This window comes from Epinephelus fuscoguttatus, linkage group LG18 (assembly GCF_011397635.1).
Source record: "Epinephelus fuscoguttatus linkage group LG18, E.fuscoguttatus.final_Chr_v1".
Taxonomy (NCBI): Eukaryota; Metazoa; Chordata; class Actinopteri; order Perciformes; family Serranidae; genus Epinephelus; species Epinephelus fuscoguttatus.
Window position 1 is genome coordinate 22,452,404 of NC_064769.1, and position 22,303 is coordinate 22,474,706.

A 22,303-nucleotide genomic window follows, 5' to 3' on the forward strand; every position below is an offset into this window, starting at 1 on the left:
AGACAAACAAAACATGAACAACTTGCGAAACTCAGTTGGATAATTTGCTGCTATGTAGGGGGTTAAGTGTTTCACTGATTTTACACGGTGGTAAAATGCTTTAAAGTAGAGGCTAAACCAGCAACTGTTCACTTTTGGTCCAATTCCTTTCCCCATATCTAAAACCCTGGTATTTCTATCCCTGCTTTGTGATGTTATCCAGTCTTTTCTCAATCCTTCTTACCTCAGAGATTTCTGCAAACTGTGTGTTGGCCTGGCAGCACTTCTCCGCCGTCTCCACAGCCAGTTCATAGTTGTCCACAAATGCTCGGTAAACTCCGAGCTGGCTGGCCTGATAGAGAGAAAGAAAGAAACAGAGGAGGGGTGTTTTTAATTAACATAGCAGACATATTGAAGTGTTGTCAGAAAATTCATCCCTCAATTCTAAATGAAAATGTGAATACAGTGACAGTAAACTCAAAGTGAGCTTCTTTATAGAGAAATAAATAGCTGGCTCTTGGACAGAACAGTTCATTGTAAAGACAGTTAGAGTAATGAAACCCTCAGACACATCCAAACACACTCAACAGTCCTCTTCACTGCTTCCTTTTCTTGACTTCCACCACTTCATTCCTTAACATCATACAATCTGGAGCCTTGCTTCAACTCTAAATATAATAATAAACCATTTTTCTAAAAATACTCTCAGTCTATATTTGGCATGTACATGACACAAACTAATGAAGAACAGCATTAGAGAAACAAAACAGACACTGGGCAGCCAGACGAATGGAGGCACAGCATTATAATGTAGCCTGCTCAGTAAATACCTTCGTCTGGACTGTTAAAGTAAAGCCTCAATAAATTAGTACATCAGAAAGCACTGGTGAATCACTTAATTTCCTCAAGTCTGGACAGTGGCAGCTGAAATATGGACAAATGGACAAATCTTTACAACAGACAATGTGAAGTCCCCTTTGACCTTCTCAGTGTTATTAAAATGCTAAATCGCAGCACTGAGATATATAATCCTTGAAATTCCATATCTGAGACAAGAGATTCAGCCCAGTCAGCCATGTCTGAGAGACTGTATATGACTTGCAGACAATCGAACAAAACAACCGGCAAAGGAAAGACGCACATCACAGTCACAACAACAGCAACGTATCCACGGTGCACCTCGCAGCCGGGCTGGTTGCCCGGGCAACCGTCGAGACCTGCACTGTGCCTGGGTGAGTAATTAATGATTGGTGTAACGGAGGCTATGAAAGCACATTTAGGAAGCTGGATGGCTGAATAAAACTCCACCAAACGCTGCCTGCCAGCGCTGCGATCCATCTCGACGGCGAACAAAGGGACAATCAATTCTCCCGAACAAAAGCTGAAGGAGGAGAGAGTACAGTGGAGATGGGCTTTGTGTGTAAGAGCTACACACGCTACTATAAAGAATACCAAATGCCCCAGAAAAATCTTAGCTGAGTATATTGAACACGTATTATTAACTTTGAAGCTCTTCATTACATGTCGCTATAGTTCAGACCTTTTGGTCCCATATTAGCTTGTGTGGAGCTTCAGGAATTTGGGATGTCTTTTGTCCTTTACAGACACAAAGCTGAAAAGGTAATTCAGGTTTATTACAACTACATAGGGCCGGGCTATGTGGAGAAAATCAGAATCACAATATTTTAAGACCATTCCTCAATATCGATATTGTGTCAATCTTGTAGCATATTACAATAACCAAAATCCAATACAATATCTAGTCTAATATTATGATACTGATATAATATCAATATATTGCCCAGCCCTACAACTGTGGTCTTACTTTCATTGTTCTGGTCACTGTTTCTATCTGATGGTACTGTACTCATTGTTGAGATCTGGAACCATGGCAACAAAGCTGTAATGAATGTCTATTGATAAAGTCAGGCAAGAAATGAGCAGTCAGATGATCAGAGAGGTTGTCAACAAGCTGGCAGTTTAGCCAGACAATCAGAAACACTTTATTTGGAGGATGAACTGAAAGTGAGTGCATCCAGAAGTTGCACTGGAAAACTCTTTATGAGAAACTACTGTAAATACAGTGAGTAAAAACTGAAACAGAAAACTGGTCTGTAAACTATGATGAATATATATACATTGGACAATTTGAGTAATGAAAACTACATTTGTTTCTGACTTTGTTTTCAATCCTGTGGGCATCCCTCTGTCCTTAGGACCCTTGCAGCGGATAAGGAAAAACTCCCCAAAAAACCCTTCAACGGGGGAAAAAATGGTAGAAACCTCAGGAAGAGCAACTGAGGAGGGATCCCTCTTCCAGGACGGACAGACATGCAATAGATGCCGTACATATCTATGATTCAGTGGCTGAGCCAGAATTGTCTCCATACAGCTCTCAACATGGAGGTAGCAGAGCTGGGGGCTAGCAGCGAATGGTGCTAAGATCAGTGCTAGGCCCCGATGACACAGAAAGCGTTTTGCAGGTTGAAAATGCAAGGTGTGCTGTGCTGCTTTTTTACAAAATTGAATGCCACTAGTAAAAAAAAAGCTTGCTGCACCTTCTCTCCTTCTATCAATCTAATGTTTAATTTATTTTTTCACAGTAATTAGTATCTGTTTAAAATGCACAAGCAGAGGATACTTGCTCTAGCTTTAGTTGAGTGGCTGTCAGTAAATTGTTTGTTGGGCACAGGGAAACAGACTGTAAAGTTGTTGTCGTGACCACCACAGAAGACCCGCCTCTCAAATCATCCGATTGTGCAATGAGAAAAAAGGTGACGAAAAAAGGGATGACATGGGGTGCTTTTCTGCTGCGAGTTGAAGATTTTTCAACTTACGGAGTTCAGAATGCTCTGGTAAAAACGCCAGGCGTCTAGAGCACAGAAACACAAGGCGCATCGCAACACAAGAAATGTGAGCAAAAAGCTTAATTCTCATTAAAAACAATTACAAAAAGGCGCCTCCAGCTGTTAAAACACTTTCTGTGTGATCAGGGCCTAAGAATGACAACAGTGCTGACAGAGCTAACAATAATAACCATGCAAGACTGGAGGGTGGGCGTTACGCTGTATTAACGCAGTGGCCATGAACTAGTCAATGGGAGACACACAGGGACTCAAATGCACTAATATACATGTGCATCCTCTACAACAAAGAATAGAGAAGCTTGGATTACAACATACACAGTGACAGCGTGACTTCGTTCTCTGCTCAGGAGACCATTAGTCCACTACATCTTTACATACCGAAAAGTTGGTTGCTGCTACATTAATGCTCATGATGTCATATACAGAACTTTTAATAACCTGTCTGATTGTCTGCCTGCTACGAAACTAGACCCAAGTTGCAGCAAACCAGACTTTTCTTTTAAAACTACGGGCCTCAGAGACTTTGCAGTCAGGACCTGAAGGCACTGGAACAACCTGCCTCAGGAAATAAGACCGACTGAGTCAGTGCTTTTATTGTTGATTTTTAATTTGCTGCCTTGTGTGAAGCACTTTATAATTAGAGTTTTGTATAGTACTCTATAAATAAAGGACTACTATACATCTGTAAGCTAATAACTATTCTTGTCTCAGACTGACCTCATTCATCCCCTAACATCCTATTTTTAGGCACAACCCTGGCCTTTGTAACATGCCCTGATCTTTGCCCTCATGGTGGGGTGAGAGATTTAATTATGGCAGGAATGTGAAGTCACAAGTTTTCTAAACATCATTTAAACTTAATATGTTATCAATGACAAAAGAAACATCCTTCACAAACAAACAACTGTCCTTATTTGTGTTTTCCAAATACTCAATATGAATTTTAAGTGGCAAAACTTTCCAAAATGGATTTACAATGTCTTCCACATACATCCGCACACTAGGACGAAGCAAAGTGGAAGAAGGCGAGGAGAAAAGCAATTTTCACAATCCTGCAATCCTGTGTCCTGCCCTGGGCCACACAATCTGCACCACAGCGGAGGCCATTCAGAGCGTGACAGTTTGACTGTGGAGAGAACAGAGAGCCCGAATGTCTGCCAGCCACATCCACAGAGCCGCACACAACACCGTGAAGGCTTACAGAGTGTGCCGCTGCAGCTACAGTATCATGGCAGAAAATGGCTTTGGGTGATGAAAGAAACTGCTTGGGTGTTTGGATTTCTCAGTTCGGGATTTATCCTGTGTGAGAGTATGTGTGTAATCCACAGCGGAAAACAACATTAAGAAAAACAGCCTCATGACAGAGTACGGCCATTATAGGAGAAGACTGGATTTAGCCACTTGGTTATAAGGGAGTTTTAACAGACTAGGAAATTTCTCACACAGGGAAAAAGTGCTGTTTAGTCTATGATGTTATAATGATATGAATAGACAGCATTAGAAAGGATAAGACCCTTCATTTGCTGGTAAAACAAGAGTCAACACTGTGATGCTGCACAGTGACAACAATGACAACATGCTGACGTCTTAGTAATGTTTACCCTGTTACCCAACTTAGTTTAGTGTGTTAGCCTGCTAGCATTTTCAAATTAGCACTAAACACAGCTGATGGGCCTGAGACATCAGTCAATCTTATAGTTATTGAGACATTTCACACAAAGCCTCATGGTGGCGCTAAAGAAAAAATAGTAATAATAGAGAATCGTTAGCCATTAGGCGCTGTTACTGGGTAACAAGAGTGTCGTCAAAAATTTGTGCCAATCTGGTAAATATTTTACCGTTAAAGCAAGAACTTTGATCACCAAGTTTGTAGGCTTTATCCTCTGTGGACCATCATTGTCTGTATTTCTTTTCCTGGCAATCTATGTAATAGTTTTTGAGATATTTCAGTCTGGAGCAGGTGGTGACTGACTCTCAGACTGACATGGCCATATCTAGAGCCGTGCTGTCACCCCTCCTGATTTTCCTTGGAGACTTATTTTTCACTGCTTTCTCCCACGGTCACAGTTCTCCCATATTTCACTCGATTTATGACAGATTTTCACACCTTTACATTACACAACATCCTTGGACAAGAAAACAGCTACACTGAATGTCATTTCCTGGTGTGCATGCGACATGGAAGAGAGCTGCTCCTCCAGACAGAAATAAGGAAATAAGAATTCCAGTTTTACAGAAAGTTTTAAAGGAAAGGTGTGCGCATTTAGTAAAATCTGCTGCGATGATTTTTATGTCGTGCACAAGGGTCGCACAGTGCAATTAAATGAATAAATGAAAACTGATTTAGTTTATATATTACTGATTAGTTTAAGCAAGAATACACACCAGAGGGGCAAGTTATTCTGTATTCTTTCCTGAGAATTAATCGTAAAATTACAGTATTGAACATAACAACTGTTGCAGTTTACATATTATTTTGTTATTTTTACTCTCTAAATGTCACCAGAAGAAAACAAAGTCTCTGAAACTCAATTTTTTCTGGGGCATTGTAAATCCCCCCCCCCCCCCGAATCATTGGGAAATGTGCATTAAAAGAAATATGAATCCCGTGTGTTTCCATTAAATGTACGGACTATGGTGAAAACTACGAACTCGTGCGAGTTTTCTGCAGAACAGGAAACAAAACAAGTCTTGCATTCTTCTTCTTCTACGTGTTCTGGCGGTTGGCAACCAGCTTGTAAATGCATTACCGCCTTCCCGACCCAGAGTGTGGATATCACCATGGAGAGAGGTGCGTCAGACTTAATTCAAACATAACTGTTTCCATCCCCCGTTTTGCGAATCAACATTTTTTCGAATCAACCAAAATCCGGCTAAAGCAAGCGTATTTTAGTTTGTGCGAATCAGGGGATTTTAATTCGAATTTTGGCGTTTCCATCATAATTTTCTGATGCGATACTTCTAGATGCGCATCTAAACAGGCTGATGGAAACATGGCTACTGACTGTGGCATTAAAGAAAAAATAGGGAGTGCTGCACTGGGTTAAGGCTCTGTGTAGTTAGTTGAAGAAAAAAAAAAAAAACCTGATACAGCATCAAAGTTCTGGACATAATCATGTGCAGTTTTTTTCTGTTTCAGGTTGACCATCATTATTATGTACTTCTGACTTCTTACATGTCTGTTTGTCATGTTTTTTGGACATGTATCATTGAGGGGGATTTATTATCATTTTTCTTACATTACCTTCCTCTCAGTACTGATGTCATGTTTCTGAACTAGTATTAGCTAGGTTGAACCCATGAGTGTTGTATACACTCTCTTTTAAGTGTACAATATTTATATGCCACCTATTCTCAGACATATTAAACTCATTCATTCATTCATTTTCTGTAACTGCCTATCCTGTTAGGAGTCACAGGGGAGCTGGAGCCTATCCCAACTGACATTGGGCGAGAGGCAGGGTACACTCTGGACAGGTCTCCAGACTATCACAGGGCTGACACATAGAGACAGACAACCATTCACACTCACATTCACACCTACGGACAATTTAGAGTCACCAATTAACCTGCACGTCTTTAGGAGACATGCAGATGGGTTGGACAAAGCCCAATAAAACCCATGCTGACGTGGGGAGAACATTCAAACTCCACACAGAAAGTTTCCCCCACCCCAGGTTGGAACCAGGAAGCCTGTTGCTGTGAGGCGACAATGCTAACCACTGCACCACTGTGACGCCAGATACATAAATTCACTACACCACAGCTACCACCTCAGAGAATCCCACAAAAAAACACCTTCAACAGAGCAAAAAACAGTTTGTAGGTTGGCCAAATAAATGATCAATCTCCTTCTATAAATTCACAGAATCAGGCTTTTTCCATTCTCCATCTCTGAAGAGCAACATTCAAAGCAAGTTTATCAGTTTGCCCGTCTGTCTTCATGGTGTAAAACCTTCACTTTGCCACTGTTTATGAAGTGTGTGTCTAGGAAGAGCAGAAGTGTGATTTAGCCCTATTTTCAGCCTTCAAACACTTCTCTCTGACACTCATGCTCATAACCTGTCAGTGACGCTTTGCCTCTTCCTCTTTTCTCTCCGTCTCTCGCCTTCCTTCTGATGTTTTATGATTCCTAAGCCCGTCTGCCTGCTCCCCTCGCAGATTTCAGGAGTCACGGTGAGACAGCTCTATCGGAGTTGCAGCAGCCTAAATCTACATGCCTAGCCGACTCTCATCCTCTCTGAACCCCCCCCCCCCCCATTCCTTGCCTGTATCACCTCCTCTACTCTCATCTAATCTCTTCCTCCTCCCTCCCTCCCTCTCCACATCCTTACGGAATGGCTGTCATGTAGCATTTTTTCCTTTTTTTTCCCCCGTCACTGTAGTCTTAGCGTCTTCTCCCCCTGACTTCTATTAACTGGTGTCTGGAGAGTAGGGGAGGACGGGGCAGAAACTGTCTGAGTGTGGAAACACTGTACAGTCACTCTGCTTAATATTCATGTTTTAGCCACATCAGAACCATGATGTTGTGTCTTTTTTTCTACGCTGAGTGTGGGGCAGTTTTGTTGGATGGGAGCTAACGTGACCAAGAAGCACGTTTAAGGAAGGAAAAAAATACAAAGACAAGCTTTAAAAGAAACTATTAGATAAAAAGTGGATTTTGGTGTCTGCCTCCTTGACGGGAAAAGATTCAAATTAAATCCTAATTTTTTAGCTAAGCCCCAGGAGGAGCCTCCTGAGATAAATTAACATGAGTGTGTGTGTGCATGTGTGTGTGTGTGTGTGTGTGTGTGCGTGTGAGAGAGAGAGAGACTCCTATTTATAGCAGCTTCTTCGAGACACAAAGCACACAGTGCAGTGATGGTCTCAGCTGCCTGAGGCAGAAAGGCGGCATTGTGAAACACCTCCCTCTGTGTGTGTGTGTGTGTGTGCGTGTGCGTGCATGCGTGTGTGTGTACATGGGAGTGTATTCAAGCATAAGTGAGTCTGGAAGGGAGGGAAAGACAGAGAGAGAGAGAGAGAGAGAGATACAGGGAGTTTGAGGGAGACACAAGTGGGAGAGGAGCAGTATTTCGGAGAGAATTAACAAATGATTCATTGTGGGTTAATTGACCCATTGTGAAAATGATTAAATAGACCCAGTGTACATTTGGCCCTGACATCCTTGGCAGAAACTACTGGAGGGAAGAGAGGGAAAGAGCAAGCAGCTGTTGAGGAGGCAACAGGAAGAAAAGGACAATTCAGATTCAATTTGTCTACAGTCAAAATGGCATTTTAGCCAGCTAAAAAAATCAGTGTCAGTATGTGATAGTCAGAATATTTTCACCTATTTACCTTGCTTTTAGACAGCCGTTTCCGATGGGGAACTGAATTTAAAGTTAAGCTTATCTATGCCCTCTTCAAAGCCAGACTCCATTGACAAAAACATGTCATTTTACCTTGCTGAACACAGGAGCTGCTGGTCTACCACTTCCTTGTTTAATTAGTTAGTTAGTTAAATGTACTCTGTGATCTATATCAATAAATCAATGGGTGATTTCCTTCTTCTAGCAAAATCCTAAATGATTGAATTGTTTTTTTTTTTCCACCTGGACCTTTATGCTCTGCCATTTCTCCTCTAATCATCACGCTGTAACCTGTGACAGGCTGTTATGATACCAGAACTATCGCAAATTCACATACATGTTGTTGCGAGCACCACGTAAGTTTACATTACCAAAGGTTTATGACAAAATCAGTTGACGACACCAACTCCTATGTATGCACGGCGAGAGAGGAGAGGGAGACACGCTGTGCTGCTGCCAGAGGAGCCGCTGATTAAGTTCACTCTGAGCGCTAACTCGCTAAAAGAATCTGAGAAGTCTGGGGCTGTTCATGAAACATTCAAGACGCCACAGTTTATTCCACACTACTGAAGCTACACTAGTGGGAGAGGAGCAGTATTTCAGAGAGAACTAACAAATGATTCATTGTAGGTTAACTGACCCGTTGTGAAATGATTAAATAGACCCAGTGTACATTTGGCCCTGACATCCTTGGCAGAAACTACTGGAAGGAAAAGAGAGACAGTGAGCGGCTGTTGAGGAGGAAATAGGAAGAAAAGGATGATTCAGATTCAATTTGTCTATATTTAAAATGATAAAAAAGAGCATCAGTACTAAAATCAAATTCAATCAATTGCTGCAGCACCCTGAATGTCTTTTCTAATACTCTCAACTTTTGTGGGTGCCCACTGATGTCACTTAAGAGCAATAACAGATCTGCTGTCATGGGTACAGACACACAAACTACAGCCCCAAATCCCCCATCCCTTTGACTAATCTCTTTCAATTTCCTCACCAGTTTCTGGAAGAGGTCCCCGACTCTCTGGTGGTGGCTCCACTGCTGGACACGTGGCAAAAGACCGTCGTAGAACTCCCTGTGGATCTCATAGAGCTCAGGCACTTTGAAGAAGATGGTTTCTATCTGGGCCACAGTGAGCACAGGCTGCGAGGTTGTGGCAGCGGCCTTCAGAGGCTTCATAGGCTGAGAGGAACAAACAGTGGAGATGATAGGTATAACATTCCCTTTGAGGGCGACTTTGTGTGTGAACTATAAGCACTTTAGATAAACATTACTATGTAAGTTTGTTCTATTAATACTCTTTTCTAGTGGTGCTATTTTTCTAGCTTAATATTTAAATGGTTTTATCATTAAGAAGCAGACACTGAGCATGAGTACTTATAGTAATCATACAACCCCACTTATCAATACAAGTGTACTTATCAATAATCAGTGTATTACCTTTAGTAGATGACTGTCAGTACCCCCTGACTTTGGTGAAGCAGGCACTGAAGCTATAGTAATGTACTGCTGTGGACGGGAGCAGCAGCAAAACTCAGTTTGGCCACCAAAAAAAAAATTAGTAACTGTTTAAATGTACACTATATTTAAAATACTTTTGCCGCTTTACCTTGCTATCAGACTGCAATTTGACAGGGAACTGAACAGAAAGTGAAGCCCATCTATGCTGTCTTCAAAGTCATTTTACCTCGCTGAACACAGGAGCTGCTGGTCTACACCCCAATCAATTAGTTTGTTTGTGTTACTGTGTGACTTTGGTGTTTTAAGGGTTAGTTTCGATTCACCAAAGTCACACAGTAACACAAACTACAGATTGAGGCAACAGTAGACCAGCTGCTCCTGTGTTCAGCGAGGTAAAATTACTGATTTGACTTTTGATTGAGTCAATGGAGTCTGGTGGCTTTGAAGAGAGTAAAATAAGGGCCTCAGTTCCCCAGTTGAAAGAGCTGTATGTACCAACTTAAAGCAGTAAAAATATTCTAAACATAGCGCACACTGAAACGTATGTTGAGTTTTTTAGGTGGCTAACATACATTTTGCTGCCTCCCAACCACAGCAGTACATTGCTGAGCTTTCGTGAATGTACTCCTGCCTGCTTCTCCAAACTGAGGGTGATTCGACAGACATCTACTGTAGGTAGTACACTGACTATGGATAACCCCACTTCAAAAGATCCAAACTCTCCCCTTAAGTGTAAGCGGTCTACCACTAATAACATGCTACTTTATAATAAAGCTGTGTGTGTGTGTGTGTGTGTGTTCTCACCAGCAGCAGTGCCTCCAGGTGACTGAGGTATGTTTCCTCAGTGGCCAAGATCCCAGACAGGACCCACTTCCTCATCTCCAAACCTTTTTCCAGGTCACATTCAGTCTGTAACAAACACACAGACATATAAATTTAAGTTAAAACAGTCTGAATTATTTTTACTTACTCTAAAAACTGGCTCCCATCAAATTGCTATTTTTGAGAGTTTTTTCGGTGCTGTGTCTGCGATTTTCGTTGCTTCCTCTACCTCCACTCTAAATAAGAATAAGAATTTAAAAAATACAGGCAGAGGACAGAGTCTCTGCAGATAAATACACTGCCACACACGTCTTGTGTTGATACCTTTCACCACCTAGTGATGTGCCTTTAACTGTTTCTTCCTGTCTGCAGCATAAAGAACACTGAAATCATATTATTCCTCAAATCAGCTGATAAAATGACCTGTAATATCATTTGTTTGTAAATCTCAGATTGAAGGGTTGCCAGCTCTTAGCTGAGCCTGAAACCTCTGCAGGTTCACTGTTTGTGAGCACCACAGTGTAAAAAATCAAACAGCAACAAATGCACCTTCACGAAATCCTCCCCGGCTGCCTCCCTGTTCCCCTCAGCCCAGTCAAAGCTCACTGAGGAGTACGGACATGAAAGAAAGCAGACAGACAGAGAGATTCCTCGGGCTGTCTTGTTTAACCACGAACTCTGAAATAACTCAAACAGGCAGGGTCTCCCATGGGAGCAAGGTTGGCGTATAAATATGTGTCTGTGAGAGAATTTGCAAGTGCCGAGAGCGTGCGCACACACACGGAGGAAGGAGAGGAGTCAGGTAGGAAGAGGAAGGAAGGAAGGGTGAAAGAGTATGATAAAGAAAGAAGAGGAGAAGAAGAGATGGAGATGGAGAGCAGGACAATGCAGAGTCAGAGAAGAAAGAGAAGGGTAGAGAAAAATAAGAGCGTAGGACCACAATTTTTATATGTTTGGGGGAAAAAAACAAAATATTCAAAACTTGCAGCTACACCAAGAGCAGAGCAGAGGAAGAAAGAGGGCAGCAAAAGGCAGGATTTCTGCTTCTCTGCCTTTTCAGCTGGGAGAGATGCAAAGACAGAGAGAGGAAGAGAAACAAGACAGAGAAGGGAGTTAGACCACCAGATGGAGAAAGAGAGAAGAAATGAGGGGGAAGAATAAAGACGATGGATAACAGAAGTAGAGGAGAGAAAGACTGGCCAAAGGAAGCAGATAAAGAGTGATAAAATGCAAATACAACGAGATGGGTACCATAGTTGATATACCAGAAAACTGTATCCTTATGATTGAATTTCCTGGGATTAATTTCCAGTGTAAACAAAAGCCATAAAATTCCTAGACTGAGAACAATCCAGGACTTTTATTGGCACCACAAATTGATGCAGATAAAGGCACATATTGGTGTTTGAAAATTCACCAGAATGCAGGAATTTAATTTAATTTAAGTGTCTGATGTAGTGCGGTCATTAGCACTGTCACCTCACATCAAGAGGCAGGCCAGCTTGGGTCCTCCAGCTTCCTCTCACAGTCCAAAGACATGCAGATTAAGTGGTACAAAAATGAGGACTCCCAAACCCACTGTTTCAAATATGCCCACCCCCCAAATGTTGAAAGAAACCTACACCCTTCCCTGCTTCCCCTCGCCTATCAGGAGCTGTCAGGTCAAATGTGTGCACATCCTGCATGGAAATCTTATAGACCCTAATGCTTCCATGTTTACATAGCAATCATATGGGCACTACAGTACATGTGAACCGAGGCTAAAGGAAGGTCGAGAGTGAGGGCACGAGACGGGGACAATCATAGTGAGTGAATCACAATTGGGCTTGACTTCATTCAACCTGCTGGACCTAAGTTGCTGCAAAAGGCTACATGGCTTCTTGAGACATGTAATACATTATAAGTATTTATACGGAGGTGTATGTGTTGGGGCTGGGGGGCAACAGTTGTGTATTTGCTTTACTTTTCATGTTTTTAGTTTTTCTTTTAAAGGACAGGTTCAGATTTTTCCAGGTTTGTCTCAAAACATCAGCTACATGCCTATATGTCCACTGAAACAGTTACTGGTCGCAGTAATAGATCCTCCTGTCCAAACTCGCCATGACGAGATCCTTTCTTAATGCGACTCCAATCGAGGAGAGAAGGACAAAACCAACAGCGCCTGTTCTGTGCAGAGATGGATTTATGGCCATGAGAAATGCCAAAGCTGATATCAGACAGATAGACGATAGATTTGTAAAAATGTGAATCTAGTCTTTAACCTGGTGATTATTTTTCAGATGTATTGATCATTTTTACAATCTATAAAATGTCAGAAAATAGTGAAAAAATACCCATCACAATCTCTAAAGCTCAAAGTGTTGCCAAACAGATTGACTTTACAACATGAAATTAAGAAAAGCAGAATTCCTCATGGTGGCATTTTTGCTTGTAGATGACTTCAACAAGTGATCATTAAAACAGCACCATTTTTGAGTTTATGTCTATGTTAAGCCACTTCTAATTCTACAACTTCATATCTACACAGCAGAATTCAGGCATTGCATAAGTACCCATGCTAAAAGGATATACAGTACACTCGCGAGCTGCATTTGAGCATGTACTGTGAGTACTTGGATGTCTGTGGGTGGACATGCATATATTTAAACAAAGAGGTAAATGGGCCTGAAACCTGTTTCCATGGCCACTGCATGAGCAAAAATAAAAATAGCACTCGACATTTACATGTTACTGTTGGCTGTGGCTCTACTTAGGATCAATAATCATCAATCCTCCTGAACTCAGACAGGTGTGCACAGGATTTAAAGATGCTTTGTTGCACTTGGCTCTCACGTCTTAGCGTCTCAGCAGCTAACACAGAGTGTGTTATTGTGTAAATGCTTTAAAGGAAGAAACATTTACATTATTTAGGGCTGCAAATCACAGTTATTTGCATTATCGATTCGTCTGCTGGTTATTTTCTCACTTAATTGATTAGTCATTTGGTCTATAACAGGGATACCCAACAGTTTTGCAAAATGACGGTGGGCCAGTGGCCAGTTAATAAACAAACATTAATAATTAATAAAAAATAATTAGTCTGGACCTTTGCTGGGAGCCCAGGAGATCCTCCACGTACTTCTTTAATAAGCAAGCATATTGATGCTGCTTTATTCACAGTGCTTATTTATAGTCAAAGTAAAAAAAAATCTCAATATGAACCAATTTATTTTAATTGTGAATTATAAATGTACTCCAGGCCACCCAGCACTCTATTTTGGGCCAGATTTGGCTATCCTAGTTTTCCTAAAACCCAAGATGACATCTACATGTCCTGTTTTGTCCAACCAACAGTCCAACACATTGAAAACTGACTAAATAAACTTTCTATGAAGACCACATCTATAATGCATTATAAGACCATTCATAGGGAATTATAATGCATCTATAATGCTATATGACTGCCCTCATAAACACATAATGTCTCCTGATGCACCAACAATGCATCAACAGTCATAAAATACTATAGATGTGACTTATAATGAATTATAAGTGTCCTATGGGTGTTACTAGCCATGTTTCCATCAGCCTGTTTAGATGTGCATCTAGAAGTATCGCATCGGAAAATTATGATGGAAACGCCAAAATCTGAATTAAAATCCCCTGATTCGCACAAACTAAAATACACTCACTTTAGCCGGGTTTTGGTTGATTCGAAAAAATGTTGATTTGCAAAACAGGGGATGGAAACAGTTATGTTCAAATTAAGTCTGACATACCACACCTCTCTACATGGTGATATCCACACTCGAGCAAGTTCGTAGTTTTCACCAAAGTCCGTACATTTAATGGAAACACACAGGATTTGTATTTCTTTTAATGCGCATTTCCCAATGATTCGAATCACTTTTGGATGGAAACATAGCTATTGATTAGTTAAACTAGAGGTTTACTGGTGCATTTTCAGCGTAAGCAACTACGTAAGTTGTCTCTGTTGGACTGTGGAAAAGGAGGAGAAAGTTGCACAAATGGGAGGACATATCAAAGACGTGTCCTCCCATTTGTGCCAAGATAGAGAGGAGAAGGAAAAAAGTGGACAAAATTTGCTGCAGCCCTCAAAATCCCCCACAAGTATGCTATAGCTAGCAAGCTAACCACCGTAGAGGCTGTTTGCAAGCTAACGTTAGATACTGGAATGTTATGGTGCGTTCCAGGCAGGCTTTTGAACTCGTAAGTCACGACTTCAAGTCACGAGTTACGGGTTGCCTGGAACGCACCATTACTATTAGTCCACAAGCTACCCTTATGTTTCAGGTTGCTAGCTTCAAAAATCACATCATGTAACCACTTATATGAGTGAAGCTGGAGATATTCAGCTGAAATGTACGGTTTGCTTGTAGGCTAACAGCAAACATTCATGTAGCTAACATTAGCCTCACAGTTATGCTAACCTTGTTTGGGATGGGGACCTGGTTAGCTAGCTAGCTAGCTAAAGCATACAGCATACTACATAGATGTCGAGGACTGCAACAATTTCTGTCCACGTTTTTCTTTTTGAAGCTAACAATCTTGCAAATAGTGAGCCGGCAAGATCCCCAGACTTTACAAAATCTTATTCTGTGACTACAATGTCTCTGATTCATGACACATTGTCTTTAGAAGTGAGAGGGTGTCAGACTTTAGTCTTTTCAAAGTATTTTCAAAGTGTTCTAGAACATTACACTTCACTTAGCAACAACAGTGAAACATCATGACGCAGCATGCAGTATTATAGATGCATCAATTTATACTTCACTTTACTTAACACATACAATGATAACGTATGATACTGTAAGGCTATTATACCATGCTATGAGTCCTTACTACAGTTGATTGTTGAGGTGTGTATAAGTGAGTATGGGTAGCCTATAATTCATCATAAGCCCCATCAGTCAACATAAAACTAGTCAAGAATATCCATGAAAGACACTTATAATTACCTATAAGTCACATCTATAATGGGACTAATGGTGATAATAAATAATAATAATAATGACTTTATTAAGGACACAGAGAGAGGTCCATATACCACACAAACAACAGACAATCAGCTATGTATAAAATATGATATAATAAACACTATACATTTATAAAATAAATGTGTGTATAAGGGCAAGAATTACCCAACACTACATTATACAAGTTCAAAAAATGGACAAAATTCAATAAACTGCACCCACAAACAAAATGGAAAGCCAGTGGTCCCAGCCAGTGGCCAGCTCAGGGTTGGCCAAGGCCTAGATGATACTATTTTCTGAGACAGAGAGCCTGCACAGATAAATAAGATTTCGTATTAAAGCAGGACATCAACATTTACAAACATTTGGCTGGCACTGCACCATCATGGAAGTTGAAGAAGTAGTCTCATGCCATCGTTACAGGCCACAGTAAGTCTTTGCATATTGCTCTTGTTATAGCAGTATGCAGCGGGGTGCAAAATGCTTGTGATCTTCATATTAACTAAACACATTAAATTTGCGAGCAAGCATATTAGCTTGCAACAGTGTCTGTAGATATCTTAATCATCAGATAAATCATTGACAATATATGAATTACAAGTCTGTGATATAATCTATAGTGTGTTTATGGGCGCAGTATAAATGCATTATAATTCACTATAAATGCCCTCATAACGCATTATAGATGTGGTCTTCATAGAAAGTGTTACCATGACTTTTGCTGTTAATCAACTAATTGATTGATCAACTGATCACTGCAGCACTCTAGTTTGGAGAAATCAGGTGCAGTCTACAAGTAGAGTGGGAGAGTATTTAAAGTATAAGCTCCTTTTCATCTGACTGTTTATCCCGTCTTCAATAGTCTCTTTCTCAGGTGAAGCATAAAAGAAATGAATCTGACAGACATGTATTATGCATCACACCAAGCTGTCTGGGGATCTGTGCTGTATATAACAATATCAAAAACCCTCTAATTGCTGTTTATGTACAGACTGTAAGATGACCAAAAGCAGAAAACTTTCCTCTTTTCATATTAAGAGTACAAATAAAAGGATATTGAAAGTTAATAAGTAATGCAATTATGATTTATGATCGCTCTTAAATGCATTACGTTGCACTGCAGTGGCTTTGAATCCGTCTGACTTAAAAGAGAAAGCCTGGGGCAGCGACGGAGCCCCCCGAATGTTTGTGAATTAATGAAAAATGAATGAATCACTACTGAGCTACAAGTATCGGCATGAGCTCTGTGACTTTACCCTCAAAGGATATGCCCGCTGGTAAAAGAGCATGAGAAACACAAGGGTCCATTTGCAGCATCAAGAATATTCCAAGCAAATCACAAGGAGGAAACTTTAACACTCAGCCACGTTACTGAACGAGCAGAGGGGAGACCAAAGTGTTTATTCATCGTTTCAGACCCCCAGACGACTCCCCTAGGAAGTACCCACATCTCCAGACATATCATCTTTTATTCATCGCCGTGGCAACTAATGAGCCCATCTCTGGATTCAGACTAAAAGGGGTGTCTGCCTGCTTTTTTTGGTAATAAAATAAGACACATTTTCCCTGCTCGGGGTATATTTGGATTGGTGTTTCGATGTTTTCACGTCCAGTACTGTATGTTCACATTTGAGCCCACGCATGAAACCCTCTCAGCTCGCACAACAGCCCTCGGCCACGGCTCTGCCCAACATGATTTAGGAATTCTGATCCGCTTCTGATTTGTTTATGCACGGATGATGTTCTCAGGAGATACACGAGAATCAATACAAACAGTGTTTATTTGACAAGCACGCCAGCGTAGCTCAGGAGACGCAGATAGAAACTGAGCAGCAGCGACTGTAATAACATTATTCCTCATCTCTCTGTCTTGTTCCCATGGATTGTCAGCCCATATAAACATTCAGAGCCAGGTTTAGATATTTAAATATAAAATCAGGGATCAGTGGAAACAGACGAAACAGTTTACAACTTCAGAGGAATCAGGGGTGCCCCAATGGCCACTGAACATAAAGTACAATGTCCCAGGTTTGAATCCAGCTGAGTATTTTGTTGCATGTCAGTCCACATCTTTATCTATCTCTCCTTCATTCCCTCATATTATCTTTTATAATCAGCTAGGGCTGGGCAACATCGCCTATCAATAATATTGCAATATTTTTAGACCATATTGTGATACACGATATGTATCTCTATATTTTTAAATCTCTAAACTACTGTAGACTTTATAAACACTAAACTAGTCAACAAACTACTGTTATAATCAAGTAAAAAAAAAGTACTGTTAAAATCAAGTTTAAAAAAAGTACTGTTATAATAAAATAAAATAAAATAAAGTGCAATAATAAAGTACAGCTGAAGATAGACAGGAAAGGTGGGAGCAGAGAGAGTGGGGTTGACATGCAGTAGAGGGCCGCAGGTTGCTATGGAACCCATGCCGCTGCAAAGGATTCGGCCTAAATGGGGCGCATGCTCTACGATAAAGTTTAAATAAAGTACTGTTATAACAAAGTAGCCTACTGTTATCACACAATTAATTACAAGTAGTGTAAAAATTGAAGTTTAAGCTCAGTTAAGTTAACCAGAGTGGAACCACTGGTGCTTTTATTCTGAAGCACACAGCTGGTTGCTGGCCGAAGTATTGATGATTCTGCTGTAAACTTTAGCCGTCTGGTCAACAGTTACGTGTTAACAGTTAATGGAAAGTTTCATCGCTACAGCGGCACTGTTTAACATGAGGAGGATTTATTCACTGTGAGCTGGAAACAAACTAATACCCCTTATAGTCACTCATGGGCTTGCTTGGTTTGGCTTGTCTTGGTTTGGGCCGAGTAGAGTCTCGCAACACACTTGGCTTGTTTGGGGGGAGATTGGGGGGGTCATCGAGGGTTGGCTATGGTCGGCAAGACATCACCACTACCAGACCATGGGCTGGTAGCCCGGCTCTTGGACCTACTCCAGAGAAGGTCCATCTTCAGCTTGGCTTGGCACGGCATGTCTAAACTGACAATGTAAACAAAAATCGGCACAGCATGGCTTTACTCAGCGCAGCCAAGAGTAGCACTCCAGTTAGTTAATACATTAATAATATTTGCAAGATGCACTGGTGCTCCATGGCTGCAAAAAGCGACTAAATGGTTGTGGTATTAAGCCCTGCAGATACAAAAACACAGGCCTCATCTGCTCAGACACTATTGCCCAGGAGAGCGGTCTGGATGGGCGAAGAAGTGTGTGTGTAACGCATCATAATTATGAGCCTTATTTATTTATTTATTTATTTATTTATTTATTTATTTGGTCTGTAAGAGGCTGACAGGCATAGGAGAGCGCAAAAGAACAAAAACGCCAAAGCGAGTCTAACGCAGATGACTTAAAACAATATTACAGTTTATACTTCATGTTTGCAACATAGTCATTTCATACATCACACACGAAACAAACTGTGATATATATAAAATCGATACATCACCCATCCCTACTGTCAACTATCTTATAAGAGGTACTTAAATGCCCAAGAATAATGACTTGAAGAGGGGAAGAAAGTGGGCTCTGACTGTCCTTGATTGACCTACAAGTATGTATCACACTGTGCACTAGGATTACAATGTGTCACATATGTGGTCAGTGATTCAGCAAAATGATAAGAACACACATTACAGCACAATCCTCATACTTGAGCTGATTTCCTCTCACTGACCCCCCTCCTGTCCCTCTTCAGTGCGGAGAAGAGTCAGAATATGAGAGAAAAAGGGCCACAGTGGAAAATTAAATCAGCAGTATCACTGATGGTGATGACTCATCACAGTGACATCATAAAACCATCAGCTCTCGCTGAGCCAATCGTTGCTCGTCTGGGCTCTGACTCATCAATTAGAGGAGCAGACTAGGCTGATGTTTGAAGGGTGGCCGTCCAAGGGCAAATCAAGGACGATGGTAACTCCATTTTCATGGCAGTTATTAAAAGCATGTCTGGCTGCGTGGAGAATTCGCTGATGGATAATCGTTGTTTGGCTGCATAATATATTTAACTAGCCATCAGACGCTGCTTCTGCCAACCCTAAACACACACGGCGTCGGGTTTCCTCCAGGATTCTGCCTCTAAACATGAGACTGCAAATCGTCTTCAACAATGAATCTATCATTCTGCTCCGAGAGAAGAGGGTGTGTGCATCTGTGTATGTAAAAGACAGCATTGGCTTGTGCAACCTGAAGCAGACATGTGCATGTATGTGTATAAATTAAAATCAGCAAGAGTTCCCAGCTCACAGGTCAAAGGTCAGATGCAGTCAAGGGACTCATCATTTATTGGCAGATTCAAGCCATCAATCAGATTGACAAGCGCTCGCTCTCTAGCTCAGCCGGAGAGCGAAGACTGAGGGGGCGGAGTAACTGATACCGCTTCATGACCACTGATGCGATTACTTCCTCCAAGGGCACAGTGCAGGGAGGCAGTATTAGCGTATTACATTCTCCCACAATACCACTCTGTCCTAATCGAACATATGTAGCTCTGCAGTAGCGCGCTCGTCTGCTCCTCACATATTCTTTGGTGCAAGAAATAATGTGCAAATGCTGAAACAGACTCTGGCTGTTCATTTTCATCTTTGCTGACGCTGAGGTTTTAGTGTGTGTGTGTGTGTGTGTGTGTGCATGTGTGTGCCCTCTCCATGGTAACCTTCGAAGAGCACCAGACGTCATAGATCACTGGTTTTCCCTCCGCAGACAAGAGAGAGTAAAGGAGGGAGGGTAAGAGGATGAAGGCAGTGATGGGGTGATGGAGGTGATAGGTAATTCTGCCTAATACCCTGGATGAGAAAGAGCCAGACTCTTAAGGGGGATGAGTTTCTTCGCTGGATGACTGCCTCTGGGGTTATGAGGCCGGCGTTGTTGTCCTTTATCAATCCTCGTCGATTGACAGATTTTTGACGGACCGGGATTGCTCTAAGAATAGATTAGCCCACTTCCTGCAGTGTATTGAGGTCAAAGTATGTGACTATTGGCCATTGAGGAGTGATTCTAGCCATGCTTATTGAATTGTTAATCCATATGCTTTGTATCAATAGTCGGGAAGAAAACTGTTGAGAAAATGTGCCTGATGTATAGCAGTCGAGGACGGTGTTATGGAATACTGACCGACTTGGAGGACTCTAACGATCCCGAGGAGAGGGTGTCCCGACTGCTGCGGCTCTTGGAGCTGAGGTGCGGTGAAGAGGACGGCGAGTCATCGATGTACGGCAGGATGTCGTGGTGCCTCCGCTGCTCCTCTGCGCGGTCTGCATCGTAACCGTACGTGGGAGGGGTTCCGGTGAAATGACCATCTGTGACAGGAGAAAACAAGACCTTAGATTTGTACCTTTTACACAGCTTTCTTTCAACCACTTTTAATGCAGACATTTAGACGCTCTTTGCAAAACCCCAAACTCATGCCAGCTGTGAAGCTTTCAGCACTGCATTCAGTGTTAAACAGGACAAACTGGGAATTATAAAACTGACATTTGGTGATGCCAAACAGTCTCCTTGCACTGCTTCAGTAAGTTTAATCTACCAAATATCCATAAAAGTAATGGTTCACGTGCAAAATGACCATTTGTATATTAATTGCACGCAGCATGAAGGAAACAGTTGTTCTCATATGCCTCCATGATGGACGGAGAATCCAAAAAAGGACAACGTTCTTTATAAATTGAAGTAAATGGGTACTGTGTTTGACAACAGCAAAACCATATCAAAACATCCAAGTACTTCCTAATTAACAGCATCTTATCTTCTTACTGTTGCTAAAATTCCAATTTGTTGCCACATCAAACTATAAACATTATTAATCATTAATAAACAAGTTTCAACCATAAAATCTGATCAAGTTTTGGACCTTGTCCACTTCTGTGTTGGGATCAGCTGCAGACTGACTTGGCAGAGATGGCTGCCATCTTGTTTTTACATGGATTAGTGTAGTGTGCTCTTACTACCACTAGTTGTTCCATGAACAAGGACAACAGGTCTAAGTTAAGCAGAATTAAGTATAAGGGTCAAGTAAACCCAAAATCTGATGTCCTCATATGAGGATGCAGGCTATCAAGATGTTTAAAACACTTCTGTACGAACAGTCTCAGGCATGGATTCAATTAAACCTTGCTACCCTCGCAAGTGGCACTAGAAATACTGTTACCTTTTGACAAAAATGCATGTGTATGGGAAGTACTGAGCATATGGCTGGATAAATGAGACTTGGAAACAGAGTTTGTAAACAGCTGTTTTTTTTGTTGTTGTTTTTTTTAAAGATTTTTTTTTGGGCATTTTGCCTTTAATGAACAGGACAGGTAAGTGTGAAAGGGGGAGAGAGAGAGGGAGTGACATGCAGCAAAGGGCCACAGGCTGGATTCGAACCCGCTGCGGCAACAGCCTTGTACATGGGGCACCTGCTCTACCACCAAGCCACCGACGCCCCGTAAACAGATGTCTTAATATAGGTTTGCTGTTGTTAATTGCAGACCCCACCCATTTTAAATGAAGAATGTTTGCCTTTTTTGGATTCTCCGTTCACCCTGGAGGCAAAAAAAATAAAGCTTTCATTACAAACTCAAGGTAACACGCTGTGAGGAACTGATACACAAATGGTCATTTTGCAGGTGGGTGAAGTGTTCCTTTAATGTTACCTGTTCCTTTACAATGCACACTGGGTAGATCCATGTCTTACATCTGCTGGCTGGCCTCTCAGGAGGTTGTCATGCATTGTAGAGTTAATTTCCACCACTAATTAATGCGGTTCTAGAAACTGGGGCACACAAAATGAGTTCCCCCCTGCATCTTTGTTCAGGCACTCATACAAAAACATAAAGCTCTGAGAGGAAGCACTTG

The 22,303-nt window shown here is 41.4% G+C and overlaps 1 protein-coding gene across 2 annotated transcripts in view; it reads right to left on the minus strand.

The window, feature by feature from the left end:
- Positions 1–22,303, minus strand: part of bcr (BCR activator of RhoGEF and GTPase) — a 124,382-nt gene that overhangs the window by 35,206 nt on the left and 66,873 nt on the right. For both annotated transcript variants that reach the window (XM_049603380.1, XM_049603379.1), the window contains exons 2-5: positions 20,582–20,766; positions 10,455–10,559; positions 9,186–9,371; positions 224–331 (exon numbers count right to left, since the gene is read on the minus strand). In XM_049603380.1, coding sequence (XP_049459337.1) covers positions 224–331; positions 9,186–9,371; positions 10,455–10,559; positions 20,582–20,766 — 584 coding nt within the window. The remainder of the gene's footprint in view (positions 1–223; positions 332–9,185; positions 9,372–10,454; positions 10,560–20,581; positions 20,767–22,303) is intronic.